At 45.4% G+C, this 16,909-nt stretch overlaps 1 protein-coding gene across 1 annotated transcript in view; it reads left to right on the top strand.

The window, feature by feature from the left end:
- Window positions 1-4,826: 4,826 nt before the first annotated feature.
- Window positions 4,827-16,909, top strand: part of Syn1 (synapsin I) — a 67,915-nt gene continuing 55,832 nt past the window's right edge. The window contains exons 1-3 of the mRNA XM_013035536.1: window positions 4,827-5,203; window positions 16,343-16,400; window positions 16,505-16,588. Of these exons, the coding sequence (XP_012890990.1) occupies window positions 4,827-5,203; window positions 16,343-16,400; window positions 16,505-16,588 (519 nt within the window). The remainder of the gene's footprint in view (window positions 5,204-16,342; window positions 16,401-16,504; window positions 16,589-16,909) is intronic.

Genomic DNA, 16,909 nt, shown 5'->3' with positions numbered 1-16,909 from the left:
AGTCAGTATCCTTCTTGAGGAGCCCCCAGGGCTAACCCAGACACATATTCCTTTCACATTTGTGCATTTCACTCAACACTTAAAACTGTCTACTGCATGCTAGACCTAAAGTCTGGACATCTGGGGTGGAGGAGGACTGGTAGAAGAGGACATCTGAGCAAGGAACAGACTCAGAATAGGCTTTCCTTTTGTTCAACACTTAACGCCTACTGTATACTAACAATAGTGCTGGACTTCAGGGAACATAAGAAAAGGAATCAGAGCTGCACGTGTCTCTGCAGTAAAGGGAACAAACTCAGACACTAATGCTCTTAGCATTTGCTCATTCATTTACCACTCACCAAGTGCTGAGAGCCCCTAGTGATGAGACACATAGGAATCATCATCATAGTTATGATAATAGCTAACACTTAGAAAGTACTTATTGTGAACCCAGAAGTGTCTTAAGGCTTTCCATAGTATGAACTCATTTAATCCACAATAAACTCATGAGGTTCAGTATTCTCTCCCATTTTACAAAGGCAGAAACAGGTTCAGAAAGGTTGTAGGCTAGACATTGCTGAAGCACCATGCATTATGGTACTAACTTAAAATCAGGAGTAGAGTTCAAGACTGCAGTGGGTAAAGGGGATCCCTCTACATTGGAAGGTCCAAGTAGAAGATTCATTATAACTAAATTCTCATCACCACCCTAATTTGACTTCTTGGGTCCATTTTCCATTATGTAAAATAGTCCAGGTGATGAGTTGAAATGAAAATGAGTCAATGAGTATTTGGTCATCTTGGGAAAACAGTACAAGTGCATGTGGGGGATCCTGGTTTCTACTAAAGTGTGTAAGATAGAGCACCGATGGCTCATGCCTGTAATCCTAGCTACTCAGGAGGCTGAGATCTGAAGATCGCAGTTAAGGCCAGCCTGGGCAGGAAAGTCTGTGAGACTCATCTCCAATTAACCACCAGAAAACTGGAAGTGGCGCTGTAGCTCAAGAGGTAGAGTTCTCACCTTGAGCTGAAGATATCAGGGACAGCACCCAGGTCCAGAGTTCAAGCCCCACGACTGACAAAAAAAAGTGGAGATTCAGTTGTGTATGTACATTATGAGGTACATATCTATGTGTTGGATTAAATTTACAGATGTGTCAAAAATTAAGGATTGCCAGGTGCTGGTGGCTCACGTCTGTAAGCCTAGCTACTCAGGAGGTTGAGATCTGCGGATCACGATTCAAGGCAGCCTGGGAAGGAAAGTCCATGAGACTTGTATCTCCAATAAACCACTAGAAAACCAGAAGTGGTGCTGTGGCTCAAGCAGAAAGTGCTCACCTTAAGCTGAAGAGCGCAGGGACAGCACCCAAGCCCAGAGTTCTGACAAAAAAAAACTTAAGGATCATTGAGTATGTTGTACATATATGATTTATATGTGTCACATATGTGCATACTCACTAAGGTGACATAGATACATATGTCATAAATACGGATACAATACTGAGTGTAAACATGTCAGAGATGTGCTTGCACTGTGGCTCACCAAAATACACGAAAGAAAATCATTCTTGGAGGCCCTTCTGTAGAAAGCCCTGTTGAAGGAGAGAGGGATGATGTGGAGAGGTTTTATTTTTCTGCTTTGGGGAGCTAAGAAACTCCAAGGGGAAACCACATTCCTCTAAAAGATAATCTACGAATAATTTCTAGAAATTGAGCCACCTGAAGAAAGGGAATGGCACTAGAAGCCACAAGTACTAGGGAGCCAGATTCTTAGGAAGAGGCACAGACTAGAGACAGAATCCCAAGGAGCCCAAATACAGTCCCAGAGATGCCAAAAAGGCCTGGAAAACCACAACTACGCCTGTCCACTAGAGGCTGAGTAGTTTATTCGCTTCTGTTAAAACAAACAAAAGTCCGATTTTTTTTGTTTGCTTGTCAGTTGGGGGACTTGAAGTCAGGGTCTGTATGCTGTCCCTGAGCTTTTTCACTCATGGCTAGTGCTCTACCACTTGAACCACAGCACCACTTCCAGTTTTCTGGTGATTAATTGGAGATGAGAGGCTCAGGGACTTTCCTGCCCAGGCTGATCAAACCATGATCCTCAGATCTCAGCCTCCTGAATAGCTTGGATTACTGGAATGAGCTACCAGCATTAGGCTAAAAAACAATTTTTGATTAGCAACAGAAGCATACACTTCAATTTCAAAACATTGGAAAATACCCAATTTATGAGCATCCTGGAGGGAAGAAGGCCATGCCAAAGCAAAGGCCCTAGAGATGGGACTGAAGCTGAGCGGGATGGAAAAAGGAAAAGAATGATGTGGGAAATGTTTGACTTGGTGATTGTGGGAACCTACGGGAAGACTGGAATCTGAGACCTGGGAGACAGGGAGAATTTCCACTATGGCCAAAGGCAGCTGTTGAGAGAAGAGAGAGAAGGCATTCCTGGTAGAGGCTATAGTGCATGCAAAAATACAAAGGTTTGCTGGGCGCCAGTGGCTAACGTCTGTAATCCTAGCTACTCAGGAGGCTGAGATCTGAGGATTGAGGTTCAAAGCCAGCCCGGGCAGGAAAGACCATGAGACTCCTATCTCCAATAAACCACTAGAAAACCAGAAGCGGTGTTGTAGCTCAAGTGGTTGAGCACTCACCGTGAGCTGAAGAGCTGAGGGACAGCACCCAGGCCCAGAGTTCAAGCCCCATGACCGACAAAAAATTATATATATAAAGATTGCTCCTCTCCTTCTGCTTAGACGTAGCTCAAATGACCATCCCCTTTTATAGATGAAGAAACCAAATCTCTTTATCACTTTTCTAATTATATTGTGGAGGCCTAACTTGAACCTACACACTGTGATGCCAAGTCCCACACTATATACCTTATTTAAATAGACTAATGATTTAGTGAATGAAAAGCAAAAGAATACATGCTTAGTTCATTTTAAAATCCTGCAGGCAAAAGAGACTCCCAAAACTGCTTACTTGTGTATCTTCTGCTACCACTATCATTGCTATCTATGGCCAAGGCCTTATCTAGTGTGGTCCTTGCTAAACTATGACACTATCTCCTACCACAATCCCCCTGACTTTGTTCTAGCCACGCTAGCAGTGGCTATTCTATCTTCCTGGCACACTCTTAAAAGAAAAATAATGTATTGATTGGAAAGTTCACATGATCCCATAGGAATGAATTGGAGTTTTGGGATTCCCTCATCTGTAAAGTAGAAATTGCATTATCTACACACAGGGTTGTATGACCCAAGGCATATAAACAGTTCTGGTTCTATGCAGTCAACAAGTGCTTATTTATGGATTTGTGTTTTTATTGTAGTCAGGATCTTAAAATATGATATGATTTTTTTTGGGTCCAGTCGTGGGGCCTGAACTCTGGGCCTGGGTGCTGTCTCTCAGCTCTTCATCTCAAGGCTAGTGCTCTACCGCTTGAGCCACAGCGCCACTTCCGGCTTTTTTCTTTTTTCTTTTGCTTATGTGGTGCTGAGGAATCAAACCCAGGGCCTCAGGCATGCAAGGCAAGAGCCACCTTCCCAGCTTCCATGATATGATTTTTTTATATCACTCTGGACTACCCCCACTTGCTCATGTACAGACATTATTTGGCACCCTGGTCCTGTCTGAACAATTCTTAGGTGTGGGAAGAGACAGCTATTGACACTGTTGACATTAGGTTTTGTCTATGTCCAGAGCAGTCTACATGACTGTGTGAGTGTAGGGAGGAGGAAATACAAGCACCAGAGCTACAGCTGCAGATAATGTGTCTCTATGATATATCTGGGTTTCTCCATGATCTTCTGTAGATATGTTTTGTCTAGGTGTGTGTGCTTGTGTGAGTTTCTCTGGGTCTCTGTGTGCTTCCCATAGCTGTGAAATGCATGCATAGACTCAACATGCTCATGTGTTTGTTACTCTGGGCTTATATGTCTGTTTATAAACCTGTACGTGTCCCCTGTGTGTTTCCTTACTTTTATATATGTGTGGTATTCCCTGTGTGTCTCCAGGCCCCTCACTGTGCAAGGCAAGAGTGTGTATATCACCCCAGGTATACACCTCCGCATGTCTGATGTTTTCTCTGCTGCCCCCACACCAACTCCTACTTCTCTCTGCTTGAGACTGTGTGAGTTGGAAGACAGATTTCCCGGCGGGGCACTGCGTGTGACCCCCCAACCCCTCTCTGTGAGGGGCTTATTTTTTATTTCTATGTCTCTGAGTGTGCCTCCGTGCCCGCCCCCAACTAATTGCCTTCAGCGGTGTATATCAACACTGGAAACAAAATGGGGGGGGGGTTCCTGTGGAGTGTGAGTGGCTATGAGGACCATGATGGGACGGGCTGTGGGGAGTAGTCTGCTTGACTACCGACCCCAACCCTTTACACAAGCACCCCACCCCCACTCCCCAAATTGCGCATCCCTTATCGGAGAGGGGGGAGGGGAAACAGGATGCGGCATGGCGCGTGCGCACTGATGGATTCAGCACCGCGGACAGCGCCTTCGCCCCCGCCGCCGGCGCGCGCCACCGCCTCCTCAGCTCTGAAGGCGCGCTGACGTCACTCGCCATTCCTCCACCAACTCCCCTTCCCCATCGCCTTGGTCGCGTCCGCGCTGCCGTGTGCTCAGCCAGACGGCACCACTCGAGGCGCAACATAGGGGGGCACGGGCGCGACCATCCGCGCTGCGGCGGCGGCGACTCAGCGCTGCCTCAGTCTGCGGCGGGCAGCAGAGGAGTCGCGTCGTGCCGGAGAGCGCAGCTGTGCTCCTGGGCCCTTCGCGGTCCGCCCCCGCGGCTCCTGGACAGACTGCCTCTAGGACCCCCTGCCCCAAGCCGCCACCATGAACTACCTGCGGCGCCGCCTGTCGGACAGCAACTTCATGGCCAATCTGCCGAATGGGTACATGACAGACCTGCAGCGCCCACAGCCGCCCCCGCCGCCGCCCTCTGCCGCTAGCCCCGGAGCCACACCCGGTTCCACGGCCGCCACTGCCGAGAGGGCCTCCACGGCCGCCCCAGTGGCTTCTCCTGCCGCCCCTAGTCCTGGGTCCTCAGGGGGCGGTGGCTTCTTCTCGTCGCTGTCCAACGCGGTCAAACAAACCACAGCAGCCGCGGCGGCCACCTTCAGCGAGCAGGTGGGCGGCGGCTCTGGGGGCGCAGGCCGTGGGGGCGCCGCCGCCAGGGTGCTGCTGGTCATCGACGAGCCGCATACCGACTGGTAAGCCACTGCTGCGCCTTCCCGTGGGCCTGGGTCCCCAGATGATTCCACGGTGAATGAGCAACTATCGAGCACCACTTATGTGCCTGGCATCCAGCCCCCTCGCCCAAATTCCTTTCCTTTAAGTCATGATGCTGGGCCTTCCTATGTGCCCCGCCCTTGTCTCCCCCAAATCTCAGTGGATACAGAGAGCAATAATCAGTTTCCTACTGTATACCTCTTCCTCAGTCCTCCTTCCCGAAAACCTTTGGCTTCAATATATCCTGTGAGCCTTCAAGCATGGAATGTAACCTGTTTCCCCTACCTAATCCTTGCCCCCCAAGGTCTTTTCCTCTAATGAATTTGTAAGCATTTATCCAGTACCTGCAGTATGCTTCGTTGAAGAACCCTTCCTTTAGGCCTTTAGCTTCAATGAATTTAGGGAGCATGTTTTGGCAGCTGGATTTACGTCCCTTTCTCCTCACCCTTGCCCGTAAGCCTTCTCTCTAATAGGTCTTGTGCGCATGTATCCTCTATCTGGTAAACATTGATTGAGTGCCTGCTGTCTATTCCATCCCTGCTTTTAGCCACAAGCTTGGCCTGTAATGGATCATGTGAACGTTCACTGAATGTCTTCTATTTGCCTCAAATCCCAGCCCTCTCTCCAAGGAGATTTTTCTCCAAAGAATCTAGAAAGCATTTATTAAGTACCTGACACATATCCCATCCTGAAGCTCCTCTCAGATCGTTTCCCTCCAGTGAGTTCCATAAGCATTTTTGAACCTTTGGTGTGTGACTCATCACCAGACTGTCTCCTCAAAGACCTTCTATAATAAATACTAAAAGCATGTATTGAGTGCCTTCTGCATCCTCCAGCTCAAGCTACTTTTCAAGGGCCTTTCCTTTGGTTGATCCATCTAGCATTTATCAACTGCTTACAGTGTGAGCCTTTTTTAAAGGTTCTTTCCTCCAATATGGTCAGCAAGCATGTTTTGAGTGCCTGCTTGGAGACCCTACACACACACACAGACACACACAGACACACAGACACACACACACACACACACACACACACACAACCTTTGCCCAATGCCTTTTCCTTCAGTGGGTTTACTCAGCATGTAATGAGTACCTTTTGCATGACTCAATCTTAGAAACCACCAAGGCCTATGCTTGTAGTTAATCCAATGCTCAGGTATTTAGCAGTTGCTGTGTGCACCACTTCAGTCACTCTTGCAGAAGACTTTTCCTTTTCATCATTCCTTAGCATGTGTAGGGAGCACAGGCTCTGTGCCTTCTCCACAAAAACCTTTCCACCCATGGATGGAGAATCCTGCTTGCAGAGATCAGGTTTCTGCATCCTCCTTCCCAAAGGACTTTTCCTCTAAAAATCCAGTGACTGTTTATCAAATGATCATGTGCCCATCCCTAGCCCCTGTCTTGCCAAAGCTTTCTTTTAATGGATGCAGTGGATGTATTCCTTTCTGCCATGTACTACATTCTAATTACCTTCCCCGAAGGCCTTTTCCTCCAATGACTCCCATGAGCATCTGCAGAGTCTTCTGTGTGTTCCTGCCTCCTCCCCAGAGACCTTTTCTTCCAGTGGATCCAGTGAGAACATAGTAATGCCTGTTGCATGGAGGGAACACATTCCCTTCAATGCCACTTGGAGAACCTGCCCCAATCACAAGCTCTGCCTCTTCCCTACCTCTTCTTCCATCAATCCAGAGCCCAATTTAGAGGGTTCAATCCTCTTCCACTCCCTTCACTAACCCTGGAATTCCCTTTCCCAACCTTCAGTCTATACCCCCAAAGGGCTTTTAGTCTATTTAAGCCAGTAAACACTTACTAAGCAGTTATTGTATGAGTCATTCTCAATCTCCTCTTTCCAGGTCCCTGAAGTTCCTGCCCCTGTCTTAAGAGCCCACTCTCCAGGGATCCACTTCAGCTGAAATTTATTGAGTACCATTTGTTTACTAGTCAGATCACCCCACCCCCTTCCCCAAGAGTCCTTACTCTGCTGCCTTTCTCTCTCTTCAGAGCCATACACACTACAGAAATTTATTACCTTTTTCTATGTGTCAGAATGTGGGAGGCATTTATTATGCATTACAATACACTAGGAAGATCCTTCCTTCTGCTCCCTTTCCGTTTTTTGTGCCAGTACCTGGGCTTGAACTCAGCGTTTTTTGCTCAAGACTAGCCCTCTACTACTTGAGCCATGCCTTCAGTCCTCCCTCCTTCTTTCTAATGCCAATTACTACCTGGATTTTTCATATACTTTCTTTAATTTAACCCCACAATCTTTGGTGCCTTACTGGGGCTTGAGCTCAGGGCCTTATGCTGTCTCTGAGCTTTATTATTGCCTAAGGCTAGCCCTCTACCACTTGAACCACACCTCTACTTTTTGGTAGTTAATTGGAGATGAGTCTCATGGACTTTTCTGCTGGGCTGGCTTCAAACCACAATCCTCAGATCTTAGCCTCCTGAATAGCTAAGATTACAGGCATGAGCCACTGGCGCCCAGCTAACCCCACATTCCTTTAACAAACAGCTATTGTATACTCTAAAGAGCCCTATATTTCCCCCCTCCTCTAGGCCCAATCCCCCGTTTAACAATCCCCATCCTTCTTTCCACACTATATAGTCCTGAAGACTCAGTGTGGCACTATACTTCATTCTAGCTAGATGATGCTCCCCCACTTGGTAGTCATCCCTGAGCTGTCCTTCCCTGTCCCCATTAATCCAGAAAGCACTTATTAATCTCTTACTGTATTCTGTTCAAATAACTGCATTCCTATCTTTTCAGCAGGCTGCTTCACTCTTGTCTCCAGCTGCTCATAAAGCATGTATTGATCATGTGCCATAATTCCTTCACCAAAGTCCTCTTCCCTCCCAATGTGCTCCCTTCCTGGCCAAATTTGTTGCATTGGGATCAGCAAACATTAACAAGGCCCCTGCTGTATATTAGGAGTCTCCTCCTTTAGGTGTCTCTTCTCTACTCCAACCCTCCAGGCAGGTTCTTCATTGCTTTTTTCTCCATCCCACCAAGTATTATCTACTAAATATTGACAAGACCTTTTCTATATTGGCAACTCCAGTGGTTTTCATTTTTGCTTTTAATCTTCCAAGCAAGCATTTATTGAGCACCTGCTCTCTTTATCCCAGAAGCTTCTCCAGTTTTTTCCTTCCAGGCAATCAAGCAAATGTTTAGTTAGTGCCTACTATATACGCGGTAACATGGACGAAGGGCTAGAGCTTTTGTACACCAGGCTCAGCATGAGAAAAAGAGCCTTACATCACCAACTAACAGACTCCCAGACCATGGAAGCTTCCAAGGTTTTATCCTGGAATAAAGGAGGAATTTTGCAAAATGTAACAAATGCACACCTAAGTGAAGTATGATGCTTTCCCCAAAACTTCACCACTCTCATTTCTTCCTGAAGCTTAGCACCTCTGCGCTCTGAAGTTGGAACTTCTGAGTTGAGACTAATCTCTCCATTTCAGAGATAATTTAGTTCCATGTTTTTCAAAAAGGGATTACCTATCAGCCTATGACCAGCATATCACTTTATGTTGAAGGAGAAATGAAAATAGAAAATAATACCATCTTGCACACAGTAAGCAGAGTTTTTAAATAAGTTGTCAGTCCAATAAGGCATATAATATATAATGTATACTACATGTTATATATGACATATGTTGCATGTGTTATGTAATTACTTTGCACTATATAAGCTAATGTGTGTATTTTTCTTCAGAAAATAATATAGGAAATATAAAGTTGCACTTCAAATAGTAAAAGTAATTATTTTTTTTTTCTTTTTGCTTATGTGGTGCTGAGGAATCGAACCCAGGGCCTCATGCATGCAAGGCAAGCGCTCTGCCACTGAGCCACCTTCCCAGCCCCAGTAAAAGTAATTATTTACTGAAACTTTTGACATGGGGTCTTGCTATATAGCCCAGACTCGCCTTGAACTCATGATCCTCCTGCCTCAGCTTTCCATGTGCTGGGATTATAGGTATATATCACCATTCCTGGCTAAAGCTTTAATTCCAATTATATATGTATACTTAAGTACATTCTACTATGTATCCTAGAAACATATACATAATTTTAGTATGCAACATTTATGTTACATATTATATAAGGCATATCCTATACACTATTTGCTCTATAATGTGTCTTATATAATATATATAGCATGGGTTATTATGTAAATATGTTTATAGTGGGTTGTATAAACAATATTTCTTATTGTGGCTTCTTTCCTTAGATAGACTTCCCTGGAGGCAGACCCTTCACCTTCAGGTAGCACCTCTTTTGGTCTCAGTGGCTTACTTGGTGGGTGTTCTATTCACCTCTCTTTGAGGGATCCTTAAGCCTTGTGTCCCTACAAACTTCTCAGCCTCCAGCTGTTCTACTTGTCCACTTACCATGAAAATTGAACAAGGAGTGCCAACAGATGCCCAAGTGGATCACCTGAGTGCGATATTTCTCCTTATCCCTAAAGTGTACCAGCAGCCCTACATCCTCCTAAGTATCAAGGTCATGTTCTCCTGCCATACAGTGACACCTCTTCACTTGGCATGAGAACCCTGAAGTGCCCAGGTGGTGATCATAGTCTAGAGTTTAATGGGATTCTTGCTGTGTCCCCTGGTAGCAGTGTCCCCCCTTGAAGAACCAGGACCTCTAACCTTGCAGAGCCTTGAGGGAACAGGAAGCACAAATTCCCAAAGTGGACCACTGGGATCTATGGTAAGCTGGGCCACTCCTACTTTAACCTCCAAGTTCCAAGATCCATATGCCTTACCTATTAAGAACAAAGCACATGCCATGCCCATTGATTTAGGGCTTATACTGTGGTTTTTATTTTTGTAGATGATGCCATTGGTGCATGGTATCATCTGTCATTTAGGGTCTTAGCTACAGCTACAAAAAAAAACCATATCATTCAAGCTGGCCAGCAGCTTCTGGACAGTGTGATATGTAACCAAATTACTTGGTTTCATGGTCACAGACCACTTTGCACTTCTTTACTTTGCTATAACTTGTGTCATTTGGTTTGATGCCTGATCTATGGGATCAAAAGGTGTGGTTCAAACATGGTGGGAGCCCTTGGACAGTGATGCTGGCAGAATTCCTAGTCAGAAAAGGCAAACCACGTATAAAATCTTTCATTCAAAATATATTGCTATACTTTCCATAGTGGAAGGTACCCCAATGTGTAGTCATCCTGCCCCAAGTGGTTGTTTCTTTCGTCTTCTTGAGACATGGTATCATCTGACAGACTCAATGTTGGTCTCAGTTGCTGGCAAGATGGATATTCAGCTATAATGCTGTTGGCCCACATGTAGCTTCTTTCTGTGCTGCTATTGCCACTTGATTCGTGTGCCCATCTGCTAGCACTGGGATGGCTGATTACAGAGGCTGGCTGACATCATCTGGCTGACTCATCCTATCTATCTGGTTGCTTAGTGCCACTTCCATGGTGGATGATGGCTGGTAGGTGTTGCACACAATACAAAGATCTTTCCTGCACCCTTTTTGCCCACTCCCATATGTCTACCCACCTTTTTGTATCCCAGACTGCATCTGTCCTGATCTTTCAATCTTTTGCCTTCCAGACCTTTGACCAACCAGCCGAGCCATTTACCATTACCCATAAATGCATATATAGTCTAATCTGGAGCTACTGCCTTTTTCTTTCTTTTTTTGGGGGGTGGCGGTCCAGTCATGGGGCCTGAACTCTGGGCCTGGGCGCTGTGCTCAGCTCTTCAGCTCAAGGCTAGCGCTCTACCACTTGAGCCACAGCGCCACTTCCGGCTTTTTTTCTTTTTTTGCTTATGTGGTGCTGAGGAATCGAACCCAGGGCCTCAGGCATGCAAGGCAAGCGCTCTACCACTGAGCCACCTTCCCAGCCCACTACTGCCTTTTTCACACAAAGTATAGACTACCACATACACAGCCCAATGGTCCACTATTGGGGGCTCTGGCATTGTCTTCCAAGGATGCTCAAAGTGCAGCTGTGGTGTAGCCACTGTCCATTTTTTCAGCTTTCACTCACAGATTGGGGCAATCCATTTCTGACACAAGCTTAGTCATTATCCTCTTTACACAGCTGATTGGAAGTCTTTTAGCTGAGGGTGAAATGCCAGCATGCTAATTGTGGACAACATGGAGATCTGGGTTATCCACTCATACAGCCTGCTTGGCCTTGCAAGGGCTCAGTCCTGAGGCTACAGGTCCCATCTGATTATTACATGTTGTATGTGACAGAACCTGGCTTGTAATGAACTGTCCTGGATGCACAGTTATTTGGTGACCCATGGTCAAGCATTCTATATCTATCTACTAGTATTCTGGTTGATTAGGTTTCTCACAGAGCATATAATTTGGCCAGGAATGATGAAACACATCTGTAAACCCAGAACTTGGGAGGCTGAAGCAGGAATGAAACTTAAAGGCTAATTTGAACCACATAGCAAGTTATAAGACAGCCTGGACTATAAAGTGAGACTATCTCAAAAACAAAAAGACAAATAATTCTCAGCTACAGATGGCGTGGCATGACTCCAGGATTCTGAAGGCCTCTCACTTGGGCTTCTCATAAGCTCCACATTGTGTCTTTCCCCACTAAGACACCTCCAGTATCTTATGGTCTATGTGTCAGGACAGCATGTTCCACATCCTAGATCTGCTGCACAGCGCTTTTGTCCTCTGAGCCTCAGCTTCACATGTCACCTGAAACATGGGTCGGAGCAGTATTTCCAGGTATAGAACACAATGCTTCCAGAACCTAGAAGAGGCAGTCTGGCTCTTGTGTTTCTCTTCATGATGGAAGAGGTGAGATGCAATGCTACTCTGTTTGGAGATGCATACTTTGGACCACTGGATCCCTAAAACTTCTGCTAATGTGGTAGCCCCCTGAGTATTTGTAAGGTTTATCTCCTGCCCTCTGAAACACATGTAATATTTTTGAGAATTTCACTATGTACCCCAGGCTGATCTTGAAACGTTCTACCTCTCTTCTACCTCAGCCTCCCAAGTACTGGGATTACAGATGTGTACCACCATACCCAGCTTGGAGCACATGTGTCTTATCAAGGCAATATGCTAACCATATTTTACCCATCTTACATAATTGTATGATGTAACTGATATAATTGTCCAGTGTGATATTCTGTGGGATGTCCAGATGGTACAGATTCCTTTGGACTATATTATGACACAAATTGATAGAAATAACATCACCCTATGGCAAGACCATAAACGAATTTTGTTGTAAGTCCCATGTGAAAGTGAGATGTTTCTGATCTTCCTTTCTAATCAAAATTAAAAAGAATGTGCTTGATAGGTGCTGGTCACTCACAGCTGCAATCTTAACTACTCAGGAGGCTGAAATCTGAATATCGCAGTTCAAAGCCAGCCTGAAAAATCTATGAGACTCTTATTTCCAATTAACCACTAAAAAGATGGAAGTGGAGGTATGGCTCAAGTGGTAGAGAACCTTGAGTGAAAAAGCCAAGCAAGAGTGGAAGGACCTGAGTTCAAGCCTGAGTATTGGCGTGCACACATGCGTGTGCATACACACACACACACACACACACACACACATACGAGGAGAGTATGTTTGCTAAATTGGTGGCCACCTGCCATATATAAGGTCTTATTTATCTTCTGTAGTGATGATAGTGTGTCTGGAGGGATAGCACAATTAGAGGTAACATCTTTTTAAGGACCAATAGCCTTCTTGGAGACCAACACTTCTGCATCCTCTAATCTTTCTGAGTAGTCCTAATTTCTACTATCACCACTGGAATAATACAGTTTTTCTTTTGATGTATTATTTTCTCATTTTGTTTTTGGAAGTATTGGGATTAAACCAAGGGCCTCGTGCGTGTTAAACAAGTATGGCACCACTGAGCTGCCCCCCTCCACCCAGGCTGATTTACTTCTCTGATCAGAGCACAGGGATATGTGCCATTTCAGAAGTGTCCATTTGGACATTCTTACTGTGATAGCTCTCCTCAAAGACCAAGAAACCCATGTCAGAGTCATTCCAATTATGCATTTGTGAACTGGAGAAGTGACTATTTTGTGGATCTCTGGATCCAGGCAACCCACAGTGACCAGGACATGAGTGTTGGTCTGGTTTCCAGAAGAGGTAAGGGTAGATCCTGAGAGCAATAGGCATTGACTTACACAAATCACTTGTTTCATTTGAGGCCTTCTGCATAATGTTCAAGCAGAGGAAAGTGCTATATCCAAAGAGAAGTGGGCTGCTTCTGTAAGCACAGTGGGTTAAAGTGAGTCTCTAAGTTCAAGGTGTTTATATCTGCTCAGATATCCCCACCCCAAGCCTCAAGGATCCACTCTCATGTTAGCGCTCTGAGCATGGCACAAGAGAATGTTAGGCCTGAAAGTTCATCTTCTCTAAAGCTCTGCCACACTTACTGGTAAATCTGGAGTCTATTTTTCCCCTTTCTGCCCTCTGGCTGCAAAAGATTTCCTTAAATGAAGCCAGGGAGGTCCTCTGGCTTTTACATTAGCTTTGAATTGATGATGACTCACCCGGAGTGTGTCAGATGTTTCTTCAGCTCATCAGTGACATTTAGCAAACAGTCACCCCAATCTGGTTACCATTTCCCTTGCCCCTCTCAATTGCCAAGGATATTTCACCAGCTGGCTCACTCCCTTCCACCAGATTCCTCTTACAGTCCACAGGCAGAAAAAGTCAATTGCTGCTCCCAAAGGCCAGTGGCCTGGGCTTTCATTCTCCCTGACAGGAGAAAAGATTGCATCTTAGCTGGGTGCCGGTAACTTATGCCTATAATCCTAGCTATTAAGGAAGCTGAGATCTGAGGATTGTGATTTGAAGCCAGCCAGGGCAGGAAAATCCCTGAGACTCTTATCTCCAATTAAGCACCAGAAAAACCAAACTGAAGCTGTAGCTCACGTGGTGGAGCACTATATTGATCAAAAATCTCAGGGATGCAGGGCACTGGTTGTTCATGCCTGTAATCCTAGCTACAAAGGGTGAGATCCAAGAATCACGGTTCAAAGCCAGCCTAGGCAGGAAAGTCTGTGAGACTCATCTCCAATTAACCACCAGAAAACTGGAAGTAGTCCTGTGGCTCAAAGTGGTAGAGTGCTATCCTTGAGCAAAAATCTCAAGGACAGTGCCCAGGCTCTGAGTTCAAGCCCAATAGCTGACAAAAGGAAAGAAAGAAAAGAAAAGAAAGAAAGAAAGAAAGAAAGAAAGAAAGAAAGAAAGAAAGAAAGAAAGAAAGCTCAGGGACAATGCCTGTTCCTGAGTTCAAGTCCAGGACCTGCCCAAAAGAAAAGGCTGCTTCATCTTCAACATCATAGGACCCACCAGAGCATATGGCCTGAATGACATTCAGCTTATGACACAGCCAGACCTTCTGCATAGTGCTTTGCTTAACTCCAGCATGTCAGGGGCCATTTGAGCTGCACCTTACCTCCTACCACTGATGGATCTTCACTCCCAGGTGGCCGTTAGGAGACCTCGCTCCAGAATCACATTGAATATTCTCTGTGGTTTGACCTCTTTGGCCTACTGTCCTAGGTTAGCTTCCTGCAAATGGCCTCTGAGGCAAAGGTTTGCACCCAGGAGGCATTCTGGGAATGCTTTTGGGTCAACAAAGGTTGCATGGAGGGAGAGACTGGTTTCTCATTTGATTGGGCTTGAAGCCTCAGCTCATTTCAGAACAAGATGGTGAGGAGTCTGGAGTGATACAAAGAGACTGAATATCAGAAATAGGCTAGGGGCTGCCCTCGGGAAGTAAGTATAACCTCAGCCAAAGCAGTTACCTGTGACAGAATTCAGTTCCCAGTGGAGACAAAGCCATCAGTAGTCAGCAGCTGATATTCAAAATGCATTAATCCTGGTTAAGAAAAACATTGAGAAATGTGATATAGGCTTATCATTTATGCTTGCCATCAGTTTATATATGAAAAAAGTATATTTATAGATATAAAATGTGGAAAAAATCTCTTCCAATGCTTGTAACTTGTAGTTATGAAGTATGTATGAGAGAAACAGACACAGAGACAGAGAGACCAAGAGAGAGAGGCAGCAAAAGGAAACAGCTAGGCTAGGAATATGGCTCACATTTGCCTAACATGTGCAAAGCACTGACTCCCATCCCAAGCACCACAAAGAGAAAGGAAATCATGCACTTTGGTTCTCCTGTATACATCAGTGAAGTCACCAGAGCTATCTGTGCAGTACATATGTATCAGAAAATCTGACAATGTATGAGCATGTCAATGACCGGTAGCCCACCCTCCTCCATCCTTTTCTTCCATGAGAAACGTGATTGAGCTTCTGTCTATGGAGAAGTCTATTAGGTAGGCAAAGAGGCCACTGGAAACTGAGTTTAGCTAAGATGGGGCAGGGATGATGACAGAGCAGTTTGTGATGTGTCTGCTGCTGCTCCTCCACCTCCTTCCTGTGGCTTTCCCCTCATCCTCAGCTGCATTCCTTCCTGCCCCTATCACTGCTGGCTGCAGCTTCTTTAGAACCACCCCCAGCCAGCACAGCTCAATCTGCTTCTCCTCAGACACAGCTGCCCACCCACAGTGGTGCTATGGTCCTCATAGCACAGCATGCCCATGGCTGAGGTGTTTCAGCCCTTAGGAAGGGGCCAGAGAACAGGGAGCTGGGCACTGAGACCCAAATGGGTACCAAAATACATACAACCACAGGACCATGTCATATACTTGTCCTCTGTGAGGTTCTTCTCTATTTATAAACATCCATGAAAGCTTAAAATCTTTTATAATGGGCATAGCACTATTCATTTTGTAACACTTTTCTGGGACATTGATAATAGATGTGTGATGAGCAGATCATATTTTAGGAAATGTCTGCTCTCTATGGTTTATGAACACTCTTCTTTTCAAGGTCTGCAATGCCCTTTACAGACCTCCCCATGAGCATTACAATAGACTTCATTGTTCACAAAGGATTCACTGCTGATTTTTTTCAAAGTAGTTCAACAAATTGAAAGCACTGTGTTGCTTCTATAGCAGCACTGAAGGGGTAAGGGGGTCAAGGGATCAACTTGGATATTGTCTTCCTATCTGAGATTTCAGCACTGATGAATGTGCCCTTCTATTTTCCTCTCCAGGGCAAAATACTTCAAAGGGAAGAAGATTCATGGAGAAATTGACATTAAAGTAGAACAGGTAAATTGGATCAAGTGGACTTTGGGGATCAACTGTCTAGACCAAAAACTAATTGGTCATTTTCCTATGAAATGGGTGAATCATCAATTTTCTTTCTTTTCCAGGCTGAATTCTCTGATCTTAATCTCGTGGCCCATGCCAATGGTGGATTCTCTGTGGATATGGAAGTTCTAAGGAATGGGGTCAAGGTTGTGCGGTAAGTTTTAAAAGGGTACCTATTTCAGGGGAGGGGGCTTTGCTGGTCCTGGGGCTTGAACTCAGGACCTAGGTGCTGACCCTGAGCATTTTTGCTCAAGACTAGTGCTCTACCACTTGAGTCACAGCTCCACTTTTGACTTTTTGCTGGTTAATTGAAGATAAGAGTCTCATGGACTTTCCTGTCCTGGATGGTTTCAAAGCACAATCATCAGATCTCATCCTCCTGAGTAAATAGGATTACAAGTGTGAGCCACCCAGTGCCTGGTGTGTGTGTGTGTGTGTGTGTGTGTGTGTGTGTGTGTGTGTGTGTG

The sequence above is a fragment of the Dipodomys ordii genome, unplaced genomic scaffold (genome assembly GCF_000151885.1).
Source record: "Dipodomys ordii isolate 6190 unplaced genomic scaffold, Dord_2.0 Scaffold215, whole genome shotgun sequence".
NCBI lineage: Eukaryota > Metazoa > Chordata > Mammalia > Rodentia > Heteromyidae > Dipodomys > Dipodomys ordii.
The sequence above is the reverse complement of the archived record's forward strand: the minus strand, read 5'-3'. Positions and strand labels throughout refer to the sequence as shown.